This window comes from Mixophyes fleayi, chromosome 4 (assembly GCF_038048845.1).
Source record: "Mixophyes fleayi isolate aMixFle1 chromosome 4, aMixFle1.hap1, whole genome shotgun sequence".
In the NCBI taxonomy this organism is placed as follows: domain Eukaryota; kingdom Metazoa; phylum Chordata; class Amphibia; order Anura; family Limnodynastidae; genus Mixophyes; species Mixophyes fleayi.
In genome coordinates this window covers 73097866-73117720 of record NC_134405.1, presented here as the reverse complement: position 1 = coordinate 73117720, position 19855 = coordinate 73097866, and the positions used below count along the sequence as shown (strand labels likewise).

Below are 19855 nucleotides of genomic sequence, written 5' to 3'. Positions count from 1 at the left end.
TTCGTTTTTTAACCCCTCTGTGCCGCCCCTCGTTTTTTAACCCCTCTGTGCCGCCCCTCGGTTTTTTAACCCCTCTGTGCCGCCCCTCGTTTTTTAACCCCTCTGTGCCGCCCCTCGTTTTTTAACCCCTCTGTGCCGCCCCTCGTTTTTTAACCCCTCTGTGCCGCCCCTCGTTTTTTAACCCCTCTGTGCCGCCCCTCGTTTTTTAACCCCTCTGTGCCGCCCCTCGTTTTTTAACCCCTCTGTGCCGCCCCTCGTTTTTTAACCCCTCTGTGCCGCCCCTCGTTTTTTAACCCCTCTGTGCCGCCCCTCGTTTTTTAACCCCTCTGTGCCGCCCCTCGTTTTTTAACCCCTCTGTGCCGCCCCTCGTTTTTTAACCCCTCTGTGCCGCCCCTCGTTTTTAACCCCTCTGTGCCGCCCCTCGTTTTTTAACCCCTCTGTGCCGCCCCTCGTTTTTTAACCCCTCTGTGCCGCCCCTCGTTTTTAACCCCTCTGTGCCCCCCCCCCGTTTTTTAATCCCTCTGTGCCCCCCCCCGCTTTTTAATCCCTCTGTGCCCCCCCCCGCTTTTTAATCCCTCTGTGCCCCCCCCCGCTTTTTAATCACTCTGTGCTCTGCTGCCCCAATTTTTAATCCCTCTGTGCCCCCCCCTCGTTTTTTCTTCTTTGAGTGTGGTGACTGTACAAGTACTGTGTGCCTGAATAGAGGGAGAGTCCCCAGAGCAGAGACCCCTGGAGAGAAAAGGGAATTGCTGCAAGTGGCAGCATGCATACACTATGGGATGTAGGAGCTGCATACGTGTTGGAGATGAGCTACACTGTGATTCTGGCTGAACTGTAAGTAGCTGTGGAACTACTGTGACCAGGAGAACCTGGTATGTACTGCGATAAAACCAGCAGTGTGGCTGCATATACAGAGGGGAGAAGTCCCCAATCCCAGAGAGAGGGAGAACCCCATGTCACTAAAGAGAACTTTAAGAGAGAGAGGGGGTAATTTGCATGGAAGAGACTCTGGAGTTAGGGTTGCTGCAAGAGACATGGTAGCTGAAGTGTCAGAGCCAGGGGCTGAGAGTACACAGAGAGAAGTGTCACAGCCCAAAAGAGAAATCATCCCCGCAGAGGAGGGATGAGCTGAGAGTTACACAGCTTGTGTCAGAACTGCACTGGAGAGAAGCTGCCTGACTGTTAGCATCCATGTGAATGCCCCACAGAGAAGGGTGAACTGCAGTGAAATATGGAGTACTGGAGTGTAAGAGACCTGTGAACTATGTTATATAACATCTAGATAACATTAAGACTGTGCAGGAGGAGTACGGAGATATATTTGCAACTATATTGGGCAGCACGGTTGGCTGAGGTTAGCACCTCAGCCTCACAGCACTGGGGTCATGAGTTTAAATCCCAACCATGTCCTTATCTGTGTGGAGTTTGTATGTTCTCCCCGTGTTTGCGTGGGTTTCCTCCAGGTGCTCTGGTTTCCTCCCACACTTCAAAAACATACTGGTAGGTTAATTGGCTGCTATCAAAAATTGTCCCTAGTCTGTGTCTGTGTGTATGTTAGGGAATTTAGACTGTAAGCCCCAATGGTGCAGGGACTGATGTGAATGAGTTTTCTGTACAGCGCTGCTGAATCAGTGGCGCTATATAAATAAATGATGATGATTATATACTTTGAAGCAAGTGGGGCTGCCTGTGTGGGTGTTTTGTGGTGCAGCAGGATCTTATTTTCTGTGCAGGTTGTTCTCTCAGAGCACTTCTCCACCTGGCCAGGGGGTGGCACTGTTGGAAAGTAAAGACTGGGGAATGCTGAGAGGAGAGCAGCCTTCCAGCTGATTTTGTGGACACAAGGTGAACTCTGTGTAGCAGAATTCAAACCTTCCCCCCTGCGTGGAGCACAGTTCAATTGTTCAGCAGACTACACATTAATTAAAATAAAAAACAAAACCACCTCACTGTCTCTCCTCCACTGATTGAGACAAGTTAAATGACGGGCAGGACATTAGGAAAATCCACCAAAATCGGGACTGTCCCACTGGAACGGTTGTAAGATATGGTCCTGGATATATACAATTGCTTTGTGTACAGTACTGTAGTGCATCTCTTTCTCCTCTTGTGTAGAGGGGACCCTTTTGAATTTTCAACAGTAAATATGGAGCAAAAATAGTTATTTGGGCAGTCTGCAATTGCTTTGTCTATTTCAATAAATACACTCAATTCAGTTTATATCTTATTATTCCTCCCTTTATTCCCACTTACGTTTATTAAATGGCCGTGTAACTTAAAGACCCGTAGCCTGATAAATGAAGGGTAAGGGTAAAGGATTCTGTCTTAGACAGAAATAAAGTGGCTGAGATCAGTGTAACCATGAAACATAAATAACGTGATAAACACTGGTACAATTTTAGGGTGATAGATGAACTGAACAATAGCAGGGGCGCACGCAGGGGGGGTTTCTGAGTCTCCAGAACCCCCCCTCTCCGCGGATCGTAGTCGGCAAAAGCATGTTTTTAAACATGCAAAAGATTTTTCCTATTACAGCACCGCCGCGACGCTTCTGTCACAGCGCCGCGGCTGCTGTATAACTCACGTTCGCGAGAAGGAGCTGCTGTGCAGCATCACTCATCCTGGCTTCCCTGGGGCACGGTAGGCCCTATAAAAGTTCAAGAATTAGTCACAATTTTTTTTAACTTTAGAGAATATTCAATAATCATCTATGGTTCTTAACCCTGTCCTCCACAAGGACAAAAAGAATGTTTAGCATTGTCATAATACACAGGGAATGGGTCCTTATGATATTTAAGCTCTTTAGAGTGTAAGGGGCTCTCTCACTTCGAGCCAGGTGTTGATTTACTGTATAGTTTCCTTTGCTACTCCATGGAACCGAAGTCTGGGATGTGGGTAGAGTGTCTGTGGAACTGACTGTCCCTTAAGCTGGAGTATTTAGTACATTGTAACAGTAAAGGAGACTTGTTCTCCAGTACTTCCTGCTCACATTTATGGCACAGTCTGTTCTCTTTAGGTTTATAATTTTTCTTGTGCCTCACTATCCCGGTTCTGGGCACTTAGTGTATAGAAGGTGCATGTCTCTGTTTCATATTTTTAAGTTTTTTTTTTATAATGGTGCCAGTAATCCCTTTGTAATGTCTGGTAAATTGATAGTTTCCCAAATGTTCTTTTTTTAGTTCTTTCTTCCTTATTTCTATATATTGCTCTTTGACTTATTACTTATTTCATTTATTTCCTTTTTTTGCTGTTAATAATGAGCTTTTGGCTAAAGAGCTTATGAGTTGTTCCTGATGACATGGTTTATTCAGGAACTCATAGGTTAGCATTGAATTCTGTTTGGAACTGCTTTTGTTTAAATGTGGCCAATATGTTTGTGATATATTCTGTACTGCAATGTGTAAGGGGGGACTCAACTCAGAGCAGCAGCCTTTTCTTTTTACCTTCCTGTTCTAGAGCCTCTACTATATGTATGAGTGTAAACGAGTCAGGATTCCTTTTGAAGATGGCTCGCCGTAAGACTGGCTCTACTAAATGTCCCATATTCTCTGCTCTAAATCCGTGTTTAGGAGAAAAACTCCCTGGATCCACCCAACTTCTCCCAGAATCCTCTTGTGCAAACTTTTGCATCTCTCACAGACGCCACCGTTTTGGCCTGCAGATCCATACATTTCCCTGCACTTATGCACAAGTCTGCACTTACGCATAAGGTGTCAATGATTGTCTGTATTCCTGTATAGGAAAAAGAAAGAAGGCACTCTCCACTAATTTACAAGAATAGGTATTATAGACAATCTGCATAGGCAAAGTGAGGGGGTTCTAGTACCTGGAAACCCCCTTTCAAGCCTGGGGCACTGTATAACTGAGGTGGCTGGACCCTGTTCCCACTTCACACAGCTCTGCTTGAAAAGGGAGCGCTGCATGCACCTAACAGTAGTGCATGCAGCATTGCCCATGTATATTATGGGGATAAGAAGAGTTGGAGAGCAGCCAAGCACTGTCTAATATTATAGCCACGCCCCCATGCATGCTGGTCACACTCACTGGCGGCGTGGTGTGGAAACCCCCCTCTACAAATCCTGCGTTTGCCCCTGAATAGTGCAGTGAAAACAGCATCCAATAATAACATTTAGCAGCAGCATGATGTAAAAGGATCAGTAACAACATGGAGGAGAGCGCAGATTCATCAATGGCAGTACTCTCATTTCTGGCTGGAAATCTCCTAGATTAGATGTTGGTCATCGTAAATTTTGTCTTAATTTATCTAGACTCTCTATCATTACATTTATAAGTCTTCAGCTTGTATTTTTGTATGTGATCTGCAGCTCCCTGTTTCCAAAAAGATTTCCTAAGACGCTGTGTAGTTACACTTCCGCCTGCATAGTGATAAATGAGTCTTTTGTCTGCATTATTCTCAGACGTTTTGCAAATGTCTGAACAAGCCTAAATATAACTGCAGCCATCTTTATACCTGCGTATACAGTACAGGTGCAGATCAAACTGCTGACTCATACAGATAAGCATAAATATATAGACAGTATCATAGCTATGCTTGTGTGTAATGTACAGAACAAACAAGTTGGAAGTCTTACGAACCAAATCGTTATGAACTGTATGGACAGTGTTGTGGCTGAGATTCCCCCCCGCCCCCTGGGATGAAAATGGCCAATATCACAGGAACATGTTGATCCACCCAGGACATGATCCGCGCCGCCTCTTTCTTGTTTATGGAGCTGCAGATGCCCCCTTGATGGTTCAGGTAGGCTACCACTGTGGCATTGTCCCACTGGACTTTCAGGGACTAGCCAGCCATAATCCCCTAAGCACGTTGATGGGCAGCAGTGCCTCCTGGAGGCCCCAGAGCCCCTGGAACTAGAGAGCACAGAAGACCACGCCCCACCCAGACACACAGGTGTCAGTAGTAACCAAGGTCCACTCCCACGACTGGAAGGACTGACCCTTTGTGAGATGCGACCTGGTCAACCACAACGAGGGACTGACGAACAGTCACGGACAACTGGATGAACTGAATGTTCAGATGAAAGGAGGTTTTGGACCAGTTTCGGAGAAGCTCCCTCTGAAGCGGCCAAGAATTAAACTGGCCGAAGGGTACCGCTTTGAACATGGATGCCATGGTCCCAAGCAAGTTCATGTAGCGGAAAAGGGACACCTTCCACTTGGCCAGGAGGGACCTGGGTCTTGGATAGAATCGAGAGAACCTTGTCTTTCAGAAGGAACACCCGCTGACACATTATGTCGAAGTCGAGACCAAGAAAACGCATCCTTTGTGCGGGAATTAAGGAAGACTTGGGCAGCTTGAGGATACAGTTGTGTGCTTCCAGAAATGTCATCGTCAGCTGAATGTGTTGTAGAAGAACAGAATGTGATGGAGCCTTCAACAACAGGTCGTCTAGATAAGGGACAATAGTGACAGCCTGAGAACGCAGGAGACCTGCCATGATTGCCATAACTTTTGTGAAAACCTAATAATGTGCCTTGCGGACCGCAAAGTGAAGACACTGATGCCCCTCCCAGATGTGGACATGGAGCTAAAAGCAAGGAACTCTCCCCTTTCCATGCCTGTGATGACGGACCGTAGCGATTCCATCTTGAAGCCCAGGACCCAAACCTGTTTGTTGAGGGTTTTGAGTCTCAAGATCAGACGGAATGAGCCGTTCGACTTCAGAACCAGAAAAAGGTTGGAGTAAGTGCCCAAACCCTTTTCCACATGAATGAAAAGAACCAGAATTATCACACCCGAAACCAGAACTTTCTGGATAACCTCTTGGAGTACCCTGCACCTGAGACTGCAGGAAGGCAGACGTGTGGTGAAGAATCTACGACAAGGGAAATGCACAAAATCGATTACATAACCCCGAGTGACAACCCCTTGAAACCAGGCATCCGAGGATGAGGCTCACCATTGATCCTGAAACAGCAGGAGATCCCTACTACAATATCATGGCTGGGTGTCTCATCATGCAGAAACCGTCTCCGCAGGCTTGTAATTCCTGCGCCTGGCCCCTACCGAAATCTCCCGGAAGTGGACTAGCCCCTATTGAGAGCCACCCTTGACTTAATGAAGGGACGAAATGCCTGAAACCTAGGTTGTTTAGGTTTAGTGTGGCTGACAGGCAGAAAAGAGCTCTTACCACCCGTGGCCACATGAATGATTTGGTCCAGCTGGGATCTGAAAAGAGTCACCCCATCAAAATGTAAAGATTCCACTGTACGTTTAGAGTCAGCATCGCCAACAAAGAGCGGAGCCATGAGGATCGCCTAAAGCGCAGAGAGTTTGGAAGTAACGGACACCGCATTCAAAGATGTCTGACCTAAAAAATCCGAAGCTCTTCAAATGTGTTTAGCTAACAAAAGCAAGACAACCCACGGCCGATTTTCTTGCAACACCTTAGCCAACTGTTCTGCCCACACCTGAATAGCCATGTTCACCCTGGCAGTAGACATACCAGTAAGCCGAGCAAAGCAAAAAATCAGGCTTTTGATCAGTAGCGTCTTGGAGTGAAACACCATCGTGCACAGGGATAGCGGTGGTTCTGATTAGGTGGGCAATAGGAGAATCCACCTTGGGGAAATTCTCTCATTTTCACAGACTGCTGCAATGGTAAGGGAAAAAGGGATTTAAGTTTTCCCAGCATTTGGAACTTGCGGTCAGGCTTCTGCCAAGCGTCTAAAACCAACTCTAATACCTGAGGAGAGGAATGGAAACAGACCACCTGTTTCTTTTGCCGTTTAAAGAAGGAGAAGCCAGCAGAGTCTGAAACTTCGGGATCCACAAACCCTAAAGTTTGCAAACCCCAAATCTAAGTCATCCACACTCTGAGAAGCAAAGAAATCTTCAATGCTATATGAGTCCTCCCAGTCGGACTCCTAAAGCAACTCACCCTCTTCTTCAGAAGAGAGGTCAGAATACAAAACAATTATCTGAACAGTCTCTGGAACATGGCGTTTACTAGTCATCCTATGGGGGGTGCTAAGGAGACGTTCGAAAGAGGAAGAGGCCCTGGGAAGACTCAGCAAGAGACGACGCCAAACCAGCCTCAGCCTGGGACACGCCTTTAGTGGACGGTATCGGCTGTGAAGGCGGAATGTGTGGTGCAGTAAAAGAAAGAGAAGGGTCACCTACCTCTCTGTGAGACATTATCTGAGTGAGTTAGGCAATAGATATCACCAGAGACTTAAGCCAAGCCAGTTCTTCTACAGTCGCAGACAACCGTTGATTGCGGAACACAGAGCATCTGGGTTCAACTGTCCACAATTTAACATTCCATTGTGCACAAGTATAATGCAGCACAGACTTCTTGAGTTTAGGAAGTCTCTTTCTCAGCTATAGTGGTAAAGTTAAAACACACAACAATATTACCAGAGAAAAGGACAGAAATCAAATTGTTTCGGTGAACACAGAGGCTGTATAATAGACAGACTGGTCACCTATATAGTAACTATAAATGAAATACATATATAGGTGGGCTCACTCACACATACTCACACTACACAAGATTAGCAGAGTATAAAGCAGCCAAATAGACAGACAGAAACTTTATATAGTGAGAGAAATGTCACAAACAGGAGGAGCACAGCAGAAGGGGCGACAGGTTGGACAGAAAATGACGTATTCGCTGAGGAAGCCACCAAGGGAAAGGAGAAAGCCCTCCACTTCATACTCACCACCAGCAAAGAACAGGAATGTTTTTTAGGAAGGCCTCTACACCGGCCGGCTGCTTGCATTTCCCCCTTAACAGCAGGAACGTAAGTGCACTCTTCAAACTGATGTCCATCTGTGTGACAGTACCTTCATGTATCGCAATTCTTGGCTGTCACTTTTTCAAACGATCAATATTTGCAGTATGTCGGGAATGACAGCCTACGCGTTTACCATGTCGCTATAAGTCTTGTCGGCATTTTCTCATTTGCACTATCCTACCCCACCCATTGTGGCAGTGTCCCCAATGGCATGACAGAGAACATAGTTTGTTATACACAAAAGTGCTCATACCCACACAGATCCACAGGGGAGCGCCATAACACTGAAGTTATGAGCCATGTAGACATCTTTTGCAACTAGATTAAGATTACCTAGTGTGAACCCAAAGGAGGGACGGTATAAACAGAAAGGGGAACAGAATCATTCTGAGGAATTACTATACTATATACTGGTTGTTGTTCGTGTTCTGTAAAATATCCACTTTATTACACATTTGTATAGATTTTAAGACATTTCTTGGTCAGTTTATTGTAATATCAAAATGCAGCCCGTATGCTACACACGACCGGCTGTCACCATACACAGCATTGCCGGATGCTCTCTGTGTATCAGAAACATACACACAACACAACGCTGCCCTCCGCGCCTGTGTACAAGACTGACAGGCCGTGCAGCCAATAACAAAGCAGCCTCTCCTAGACGTCAAGGATCCAGCATGGCAGTGCAGCTATTGGTAGCCGTGGGCGAACGTTCCGTGACGTAGTTGAGAGCATATAAAAGGCGGCGGGGCCGCGGAATTCTTCTCTTTTCAGTTTAGCAGCTGCTATCGTGTGTCCAGCTCTCTGCTAACGTCACCATGGCAACCATCCGGTCCCTGCGTTCCATCTGCTGCACTGTCAGAGCCCAGGTGCGGGCGTTCCACTGCACCCCCTCTCTGTGAGTATATGGGGCTCCATCACTTCTTGTATGAGCAGGACGGGCCAAGTCCACGGCTCTCAGCTCACGTTTATTCTCAGCTTGTCACTGACAGGCTGTAAGGCGAGCTCCTAGTGTGATCTATGCTTGTGTCAATCGGTAAGGTTAAGATGTGCCAGTGGTCGTATATGATATGTGTGTATATATATATATATATATATATACACAATTATTCACGAATGGATGGGATGGTCTTCTTGTCTGTTCTTATTGGAAAATATTATATATTATATATTGTTTGTAAGGAAGGTTTTTTTTTTCTTGTATGCCTTATACATTTTCCTTGTCATCTGCATTAGGCGCACACTCACAGGTTGCATTTATATTTCTATACGTGAGCAATGTAAATCGTGGTACTTGCGCTTACACAATGGTGCTATATTTTTTGTTCATCAGAAATGACTGTTGGTCTATATGTATAGAAAATAATCTTAATAATGTGCATATGAGTTTGTATACATGGGATGGACATGTCTGCCGGCTCAGCAGTGCGATCTAATACAGTCTTGTGTAGTGGCTGATGTAGGAAGTACGTGGTGGCTGATGAAATCTCTTTCACTGGTTGCATTTAGCTGCTGGTCTCCTCCCCCTTCTGTATATTACATTATACCTTCCTGCCCATGTGTACATGGGGAGGAGAGGGTGGCAGAGGAAACACAAGGTCTTTGATAAACTGTTGTAGGACATTGCTCATCTGTGAATTTCTTATTTTTGTAAATTCCCCAGTGTTTACCCAATCGTTGTTTGCCTCTGTTGCTCTAGTTACATGAGATGAATACTTTGAAATGTGTGTTTTTAAATAAGCACATAGGTAATTGTTTTCAGGATAAAATAGAATTCCTCTAATTACAACTTTTTGTCTAGTCATCTGCAATATGTACAACCATATTAACAATTCCTTGTCTGCTTGTACCTATGGTGTGTGTGTTAAAAAAATAACGTAACTGTTAAAATACTGGAGGTTAGTACCGGTTTTAAGATGCGAGTGATGTTCTATCAGTATACAGAATATGCAACGTTTTGTTTGTGTCTATTCTGTGGCAGTTAATAGACTGCAGTAGATGAGACTACAAGCATGGAAGAAAGCTTAATATTAAAATCTTTAATTTGAGGGAATTGCTGGGCGTAACTAGTGATCCACATTTAGCTGTTACACCCAGTGTTACCATGCCAGCTTGTGTCCTAATTGTATGGTCTTCAGATGTATTGATAAATATTTTGAGCAGCTTGTTAATGCTCAAGACCAAAGGAAACCAGGAAGTGTCATTTGTTTTCAAAAAGGGAAAATGTTATCTTGCAGACCTGTTGCCCTCTGCGGAGTCCTTTTAATGTATTGTGTGGAATATACACTGATCAGCCACAACATTAAAACCACATGCCTAATATTGTGTAGGTCCAGTTAGTGCTGCCAAAACCGCTCTGACCCTTTAGCATGCACTCCATAAGATCTCTGAACATGTCTTGTGGTATGTGGCCTTGAGACTTTGGCAGCAGATCCTTGTAAGTCCTAGAAGTTAGAGGTGAGGCCTCCAAGGCTCAGACTTGTGTTCTAGCACATCCCACAGATGCTCGATCAGTTTGAGATCTTGATTTTGATTGCCAAGTAAACTCCTTGAACTCAAACTATTCCTGAACAATTCTTGCAGTGTGGCAGGGCACATTATCCTGCTGAGGCCACTGCCATCGGGTAATAACGTTCTCATGAACGTTTAGGTAGGTGGTACATGTCAAAGTAACATCCACATGAATGCCAGGACCCAAGGTTTACCAGCAGAACATTGCTCAGAGCATCACACTGCCTCCGCCGCCTTGCATTCATCCCATAGTGTATTCTGGTGCCGCCTCTTCTGCAGGTAAACAACGCACATTGCCATCCACATGATGTAAAGGAAAATGTTTCAGACCAGGTCACTTTCTTCAATTGCTCCATGGTCCAGTTCTGGTGCTCACCTAACGATTGTAGGCGCTTTCAGCAGTGGACATGGATCAACATGGGAGCTCTGACCAGTCTGCTGCTACGCAGTGCTATATGCAGCAATCTGCAGTGCACAGTATTCTGACGCCTTTGTATCATAGTAGTCATTAACATTTTTGCCGTTTGTGCTACAGTAGCTCCGCTGTGGGGTTGGACCAGATGGGCTAGCCTTCATTCCCCATGTGCATCAGTAAGCTTAGGGTGCCCATTATCCTGATGCTGGCTCACTGGTTGTTCTTCCTTGGACCACTTTTGTTAGGTACTAACCACTGCATATCGGGAACATCTCACAAGACCTGCTGTTTTGGAGATGCTCTGACCGATTTGTCTAACCATCACAATTTAGCCCTTGTCAGTCGCTCAGATCCTTACACTTGCCTGTTTTTCCTGCTTTCAACACATCAACTTCAAGAACTGTCTGGTCACTTGCTTAATACATTCAACCCTTTGACAGGTGCCATTGTCATGAGATAACCAGTTATTTACATGTCAGTGGATTTAATGTTGTGGCTGATTGGTGTATGTCTCCACAGCCCTCTGATGCATGGAGAGATGCTCCAAGAGAGATGTACAGCTTTAGCAGGGCTCAGTGATGGAGCGGTGTCTATTAATGATTACACAAGATGCTCCCTGTAAAAAAAAACAACATGCCTACAAATAGCAGGCTGCTAAATTGGACTTTCTTGTTTAAAACCAGGCAATAAACGGGCCTGTTGGACTGAGAAACATCTCCTACGTAAAATATGGAAGAATACCCATATTAACATGTCTTCTGAACATGGTCATCTCTGATATGCAGTACGCTTACCTGTTTTAGGAAGCATGTAAAATATAGAACTTGTATATGTTTCAGTGCTGTGTAAATGTGCTGCTGGCTCCTACATTAAGTGTATAGGGTTAGAGGAAAATATTATTTAGACCAGAGTTGCACTCACTTCGGTCCCAGAATATTTTGTTTAGGTTCCCTGTTATGCAAAAGGCCTATAAAAGGTGTTGTGGACCAATTGGGCCTGTGACGGACGCTAGGTGCCTGCACACCCATTAGGCCGTTCTGTTGGCTGCAGACACTGATACATGTTCACGGGCCAAGTAATAGTTGAAGTTATCTAACACTTGGAAGGTCAACTGGTTTATATTCAGTTGGTTGGTTTCCAGTACCCAGGAATAACGAACGACTAATGGTCTCTAGGTGTCAGTGGGCCACTATTATCCATGTAAGATGCGGTATTAAACTTTGTATTTGGATTTTCTTGAAACTTCTTGGCAATATGTTTAGTTTGAAACTTGTCTAATAGGGACACTTTTATATCTAGATGTACCATCTTGTATCCTTGTAGTTGTTTTTGCACTGCTGCGTTATATGGCTGTTCTTGCATCTCATTATTTTGAAAAGGTGCTTTTCACACAGGTTCTGTTTATATATCAACTTTTTTTTTAAATGTATACTTGGAAGTTGTAGCCTTGTTGTGATGCAATCACTATTTCTGGTTGTTGTTGTTAAATAGGAATTTCTATCTAAAGCTTGCGTTTAATTACACACTCAAGATCTACTTCCCTTTGTAAGGGTGCGAGTCTCTATAAATACCTGCGTACAGTGTAAACATTTAATGTTTAGAGACTGTTGACCATGGATATTATTAAACACTGCTTGTTACATTAGTGTTTGCTAAGTGTCACGTCATGCTGGAGTTTGAGATTAATCGCTTGAAAGTAGCCGTGATAACTAAGATTTTCACGCAAAACAATTCTTCTCTTCCCCTTCTTCCAGTGAATACTGAATTGTAAATTGATATTAATTGAATTGATATCAAATATCTCCATTTGCATGCTGTGAATGGGCAATTTTTTGAAGTACCTAAAGTCCTAAATATGATTTGGCTATATAGACTTTAACACTGAATGTTGCTAGTAAAATTAGTGGTGTGTGGCAGATATTGGACCTCAGGAAAAGTTCCACTAGCGTGCACACAATCCCCTGATCAGGACTAGGAACCCAAACATCAGTAACATTATCTTCTTCTAAAATTAGTTTGGGTACACGGGGCTGCTGCCTAGAATGGGCTGCTGGTGAACATGGAATATGGAGCTGACATTTGATAGCTGATTTGTAATAGCAAATGTTTGTGGTAAATGGCCATTAAAAATATGTAAAGTTACTGAATGAAATTAGGATTTTAAATCTGCACTACCTCCTAAATAAAATGTTTTACTTGTGCACCTCCTTGTTAGAGCTCCAGGGGCTACTACATGCAGATGTTTTTCATAGGGCCCAGCTGTAACCCCCCCCCCCCCCCCCCTCCCTTCCCCACCATCACCTCTGCCGAAAACTGTAGTTGAAGGGAGTAGAGTGTGAGGACCAATCACAAACTGAAAATTCTGAATTGTAGCTAGTGATTGGTTCTCTCACTCATACCCTCCCTCTGCTTTTGGAAAAATGGCTGCAGGACATGACAGTCCAAGGAGTTCCAGCCAAGAAGGGGGAGAGGGTGGGGGGGGGGATGTACACATTGATGAGATCATATATAGGTGGCAGTGCAGCTGTAATAGAACCCACAGCAGTATAATAGAATGCTTTGTGTCCGTGTCTCTATAAATTTTAAAATTGACCTGACCTTAAGATGAAACTGTAATATGTAGATCTTTTAGTAGGCTGATTATTATCCAGTCAAGAGCATATTTGTCTTCTGGTAGCTATGTATAATGCGCATATAGCTGGATATAAGTTAGATGAATACAAGAGGCTGGGAAGTGTACTGTTATTCAGAGGGCTTTATAGTAGAACGTCTGAGATGCTGTAAGGGTGCATTAAAGCTGATGGGACATTACTGAATACTGATATTTAGCTAGGTCAAATGTCTTACAGGGATTCTTTTGGTGGCTTTTCCTAACTTTAAATACAAATTAGTATTTAGTGATCAATGTTACAAATGAGAACTTCTATTTAATAATTTCTGTTTGTCATGAGTAAACCACTATAGTGGTGCTTTGAGTATCAGCTTGGTTGTATTTGATCCATTCATTGTTTATCCTGATTTGGGCTACTTAGTCTGTGTCTATAGCTTAAGTAGTGATAACACTGCTATACAAATGTAGTGTATGGTGCACCTTCCATATGGATTGAGATTTTAGATGGTAAGTTAGTTATAAGAGCCACAGTTTCGCAATCTGAGTTTGCACATTGTAACAGCATAATAGCTTAGACATTTGTGTAATGTTCACATGATGAAAAACTGCTTCTTCTAAATCTTTATTTAGCCATAAACACACAATTTCCAGTGAGTGCTGCCGCAGTGTGGAAGATATGGATTTGAATTCTAAAACTTTGCAGCTCTCTAGGATCCCTCTATACAAATATTACATAAAATTAGTTTGAAAATAATTTTATAGAAAAATATATATTAATAAAACATGTACATAAATGCAATGCAGAAATATAACTAATAGAACACATACTCTTGGAGAAATTCTGAAGGGGCGTCCCCCCTGCAGAAAAAAAATCTGTTTTCATAAATTTCAATTCAAAAACGGTCATATGGAAGTAAACGGGAAGCACCCAAATGAGCTACAAAAAATGTAAACTATGTATACAGTCTATGCTCGTGACCTTGGCATTATTACATGTTTAGATAATGACATTTGTTTTTTTTTGTTTTGTTTTTTTAAGAAATGAAGCGGTCATCATATCTGGGAGGAAGTTGGCAAGACAAATCCGCAAGGAGGCCCGCCATGAGGTGGAGCAATGGGTAGCAGCTGGCAACAAGAGGCCTCATCTCAGTGTGGTCCTGGTTGGAGATAACCCTGCCAGCCATTCATATGTGCTTAACAAGACCAGAGCTGCTGCTGACGTTGGTATGTCCCCCCCCTTGCGCTTGGCGCTGCTGACGTTGGTATGTCCCCCCCTTGCGCTTGGCGCTGCTGACGTTGGTATGTCCCCCCCTTGCGCTTGGCGCTGCTGACGTTGGTATGTCCCCCCCTTGCGCTTGGCGCTGCTGACGTTGGTATGTCCCCCCCTTGCGCTTGGCGCTGCTGACGTTGGTATGTCCCCCTCAATGGTTAATCTTTTAGGCAATTGCTAAAGTGTTTTGTCCCTTGTCCTATCAGCTGTTTAAGAAGTGATGTTCTGTGTCTTTAGGAATTAGCAGTGAAACCATTCTGAAACCCTCATCCATCACCCAGGAAGAGCTGCTGGACCTTATCGGCAAACTTAACCATGACTACAACGTGGACGGCCTGTTGGTGCAGCTTCCTCTCCCAGGTACAATTTCTGACTTGTGCTACATGTAGAGTAAGTCAGGTCTGGCTGGCTCTCCAGATGAAGTGTAACTGCATTACATTTGGTCAGTCACTTGTTGCTTAAGGTCACTTGTTGGCTACAAAGAGCGGTGGGAGCCAGTGTTTAGGCTGAACCAATACTTATGAGGATGGAGGCTTTCTAGGAACCAGCAATGCCCTATTGAATTGATAGGCTGCATTGTCTTTGATCCACCGAATGGCTGGCTGCAGGTGTATTGGCAAGAGATGGAACTTTATCACTAGGTTTGTTGTGTGGATTTGATTATGTTCAAGACTTGAATTCAAGTGACATTTGAGCCCTGTTCATGTTATTGGCTGTATTTGAGAAACTGCCTCTACTCTGCTCCAGTATTGCCTGGTTTGCAAATGAACTTTCAAAACTTTACTTGACTTTGACTTTAAATTATATATTGCATCCACAGGAAAGGAAGGTTTCTTGGTTACCTAACTCTTCTTGAGTAATTTTTCTAACTTGCTTTATGTAAATATATTAAAAAAAAAAAAGTGCAAATTGTCTCCAAGTCAGTGACTTGGGATACAGAACGTTGAACAGCTTGTACATTGCTTGGTAAAATGTAAATAAGCCAGTACTAAGTGTGCTGTAAGACAAGTTGGTTCATATCGTATAGAATATAATTGACTGTCCTCAAGCATTCTGACATTTTTATATCAAGTACAGACTATGGCTATGATTAGAATATAATTATGTCAACATAATTATGATTTATGTGGATACATTACCTAGCTAAACAGTTAAGCCCATTACTGAAAAACATTGTGTAATGCCTATAAACTTATTATATAAGGCTTTTAACAGTCAGTGCAATATAGAGGGAGTATAAATTTAGCCTTGCATATTCCTTTGTAGTCAGGCTTTGTGTTGGCTTGTTATATCAGAGCCGCTTCTAAGACCATCTCCCCAACCTAAGATAAAGTGACATGCTGCCTATTAAGTCTTCCACAATGTCTTTAGGGAAGATTGTTGTGTTTATAAATCGTCTGCACTGCCATCTATGTTCCAGCCCTTTCTCCTATGCAGACCCCAGGGAGCAGCTACATGCTGACTTCACCAGAGCTCTGCAATGTTTGCTTCTCCTGCTCCCACCATTAATATTGCAGTCATGTTAATGAGAGCTGTTCAGTAGGATTGTATTGCTAGGATGGGCTACTTGGATCTACTCTGCTTTCGTGTCAAGGTATTATGGCACCAGTGGTGATTTTTATATTCTACCCGTTCATAGAGCATCTCGATGAAAGGGAAGTCTGCAATGCGGTGATCCCAGAAAAAGATGTGGATGGATTCCATGTAGTGAATGTAGGGAAGATGTGCCTAGACCAGTACTCCATGTTACCTGCCACTCCCTGGGGGGTGTGGGAGATCATCAAGAGAACAGGTAAGACCACCAAACACACAGGTTCTAAGTCCTCGGCATTGTGAGGCATCTACAGGCCCTAGACACAGCTTCATACTCCTAATACAGGGGTAGGCAACCTGCGGCTCTCCAGGTGTTGTGGAACTACAAATCCCAGCATGCCTTGCCACCTATCTGCTGGTTATCTACTGGCAAAGCATGCTGGGACTTGTAGTTTCACAAACACCTGGAGAGCCGCAGGTTGCCTACCCCTGTCCTAATACATAGTGTATGAACTGGGAGCTACGTTGTATACCTGTAGATGTATAGAATGTTGTCTGCATTTAGTAAGGTATTGGGAGAGATGTCTGTGTGACCATTGCTTTCTCTGTTTACACAGGAATCCCCACACTGGGCAAAAATGTAGTAGTAGCTGGAAGATCCAAAAATGTGGGAATGCCCATTGCAATGCTGCTGCATACAGATGGCAAACACGAGCGACCTGGAGGTAAGTGCTCTGGTACAAGTGATGTCCTCTGTATTAATGATCCCTTAGTTCTTGCTAAAGGTCATGTGAACCTGCATCACGTACAGGATGGCATGAAGCTAAAATGTGAATACAAAACTGCATAGTCTCTTATAACTTTAGCGTTGACCTCTTGGCGCTGTAGGGTAACTTTCCAGACCTCAGTAAAAGCCTTTGTTGCATTGCAGGTGATGCCACTGTTACCATCTCACATCGGTATACCCCTAAGGAGCAGCTAAAGATGCACACGAAGATTGCAGATATTGTAGTAGCAGCTGCAGGTAAGTTACTACTTAGAAGCTACAATATTGTAACAGTTTGACCAGTATGAACAACACTTGTCTTTTATAATTATAAACCTGATCAATTTTACATTGTAAAATTTACATTGTTCCCTACTTGTTTTATGCCACTTAATGGTGACCCAGGGGTAAGTTTTATCAAGCTGCGGGTTTGAAAGAGTGGAGATGTTGCCTTTAGCAACCAATCAGATTCTAGCTGTCAATTATTAGTAAATGACAACCAGAATCTTATTGGAGATGTTGCCTATAGCAACCACTTGTTCAAACCTGTAGCTTCATAAATTTAACTAAATGGGAAAAAAAAAAAAATGTAACCCTCCCCCCCCAAGTTTCTGTATCCTGATGCTTGTCTAGCTGGACTTACTTGCAAATTTGATACATTTGTCTGTTTCCACTTAGGAATTCCAAATCTCATCACTGCTGACATGATCAAAGAAGGTGCTGCTGTTATTGATGTTGGAATCAACCGCGTCCAAGATCCAGTCACTGGAAAGCCCAAACTTGTTGGGGACGTTGACTTTGATGGTAACTGTCGTCTTTCTTTTATGTATGGGGGATGGGGTTTCCTTCTGGGCTAGGCAGATGTTTGACCCTTTCTGAAGCTGGAAATTTTCTTTCCCATCCCTTTCCTCACACCTAGTACTTTAGAAGTCCCTTTTCTGTTACCTGAAGTTGGCATGTACAATTAGTGAGGCTTCTCTTGAGTGCTATGTTCCATTGTTTTTATTTTACATGGGGAGGGGGGTAATTAAATTGGCTGTATTTTTATTCTCCTCTTTTCTCTCTAGAAGTGAAAAAGAAGGCAAGTTACATCACGCCAGTCCCTGGAGGAGTTGGTCCCATGACAGTAGCTATGCTGATGAAGAACACCATTATCGCTGCTAAGAAAATGCTGAAGCCCACAGAACAGCTACAAGCCGTAGCCATTTAACACCTGCTCACACCAAGAACTGTCTTTACATTCCAAACCCACTCCCTGAACAGGCCGAAGAAATGCAATATTTGTATTTATTTTAGAGAAACCGTAGGCTGCCCAGGCCATGTTTTATGCTTGTACTACATGCAGAGCTACTGAACTGTGGTTACTGGGGCCTCGTTCCTCATCAATTAATGCAAACGCATGTGCTGTTACTAGTAACTGTTACAGATACATGCTAAAGCCAAAGGTAATGCTTTGTTTTGGTATCTAGGGTGTTAAAAGGCAGGTTTTGACGTTTGAATGTCACCGGTGCTGATAGGGCTCTGAAAAAACCACAAAACTGCCGTCCCTTCACCCCGTCACTTCGCTGTGGTCACAGTGATGACTTATGGTCCATGGAGGACTTTCTAGGTAGTGATGCTTGCAAGGGTTTCCACTTCATATTTTTGAGTAGGTCTCTTGACATGTCATCTATACTAATTCTTTGAACCTCAAGTCAAGGAGGTTTTTTTAAATAGATTATCTGGCAATTTTATCTATGGACAGCTGGTGACTGACATCTGGGTATGTGTATTCTAAGGCACAGTCATCTCTAAACACCATGCTGATGGGTTAGGCCTCTGCTGAAGTTATGTTGGGTTGGGGGAAGTCTGGGGAAGGGGGTTTTGGGGAATTGAGCTGATAAATGGGGCAAGCAAGGCTTGAATCTCGGTGGGGTACTGCATAACTCCAGATTAATTTCCAGCTGCCCACTTATATGTGGGCTATTGGGTTTATTTTAAAAACTCATCGGCTCATGCCTTTTTTTTTTTTTTTTTTTTTTTTTTTTTAATTTATGATTTGAGGGATAGTGAATGGAGCATGGAGAATGTGGATTCAGGAACGTTGTGACTAACATTTGAGGATTCATTACAAATCCTTTTGGGGATAGTAATTTTTATGATGAATGTGCCTGCTCTTCAATTTGTACCACAGTCCAACAGATTTAGATGATGTTGACCTAAATTAAAGTTCCAATTCTCACTGTTTTATTTCTAATTTGTTTAAAATCTTATAAGTGAACTTTGTTTTTATTGTGACTCCAATATGGAATGAGTAGTCCTCCACAGAAGCCTTATTTCTCTGCATTAGCATGGTAATGAATGCTAATACATACTAAAATGTTTAGGTGCTGAAGTACTTGTGTATTATGAGGAATACTTCTTTGCAGAACTCAGGTGAGCTTATTTCAATCAATTGAAAAGCATGAATTTACATGGTCACTTGTTGGTGGCTTCTAATATCTGACAATAGGGACTATATGATTCCCTTACATCTAGTTTGAGTAGTCTTGATCTTCACCTGACTTTAATAGTCTAGTGAAACGTGCAATAAACATGCTGGATGTTTCATTGGGCAAATTAGAATTGGGACATCTGTACCAAAAATGGCAGAATTGATTTACTACAAAAGTGGAAGCTGCTCAAATCAATTTATAGGCCATAACAGGTGCTGAAAGGGTGGGGTTATCCTGCAAGGAACATACACACAACATTTTTTCCCCAGCACACTGCTATAGCCAGCAACAGATCTGCCATTTCTACTGTAGATAAAAATGCAAAAGTCTTTGTTGCACACATTTGCAAATGTATGTTTAAGCCATCCTGCCACGCCAAGGCGCTTTTGCATATAGGATGGTCCTACTCTAAACAATGAGTCCCTATATTTGGGCCATACATATGTGTTTTTAAATTGAGAGCTAACTTACCAAAGAGGTACCCCAGAAGCCTCCAAATAGCAATCCAATGTCA

General features: G+C 43.3%; 1 protein-coding gene across 1 annotated transcript; it reads left to right on the top strand.

The window, feature by feature from the left end:
• Positions 1-8521: 8521 nt before the first annotated feature.
• Positions 8522-19091, top strand: MTHFD2 (methylenetetrahydrofolate dehydrogenase (NADP+ dependent) 2, methenyltetrahydrofolate cyclohydrolase). Its single transcript, XM_075207454.1, has 8 exons — positions 8522-8659; positions 14338-14522; positions 14806-14928; positions 16208-16360; positions 16719-16826; positions 17033-17125; positions 17546-17671; positions 17935-19091. Exons 1-8 carry the CDS (start codon positions 8580-8582, stop codon positions 18075-18077), a joined length of 1011 nt encoding a protein of 336 aa, XP_075063555.1. The 5' UTR covers positions 8522-8579; the 3' UTR covers positions 18078-19091.
• The last annotated feature ends 764 nt before the right edge of the window (positions 19092-19855 follow it).

Excerpts from the sequence above, each read along its gene's own strand:
- MTHFD2 (XM_075207454.1), top strand. The coding sequence starts at position 8,580 with ATGGCAACCATCCGGTCCCTGCGTTCCATCTGCTGCACTGTCAGAGCC. Across the intron at positions 16,361-16,718 it reads GGAGATCATCAAGAGAACAG|GAATCCCCACACTGGGCAAA; the intron begins GTAAGACCACCA and ends CTGTTTACACAG. Across the intron at positions 16,827-17,032 it reads CAAACACGAGCGACCTGGAG|GTGATGCCACTGTTACCATC; the intron begins GTAAGTGCTCTG and ends GTTGCATTGCAG.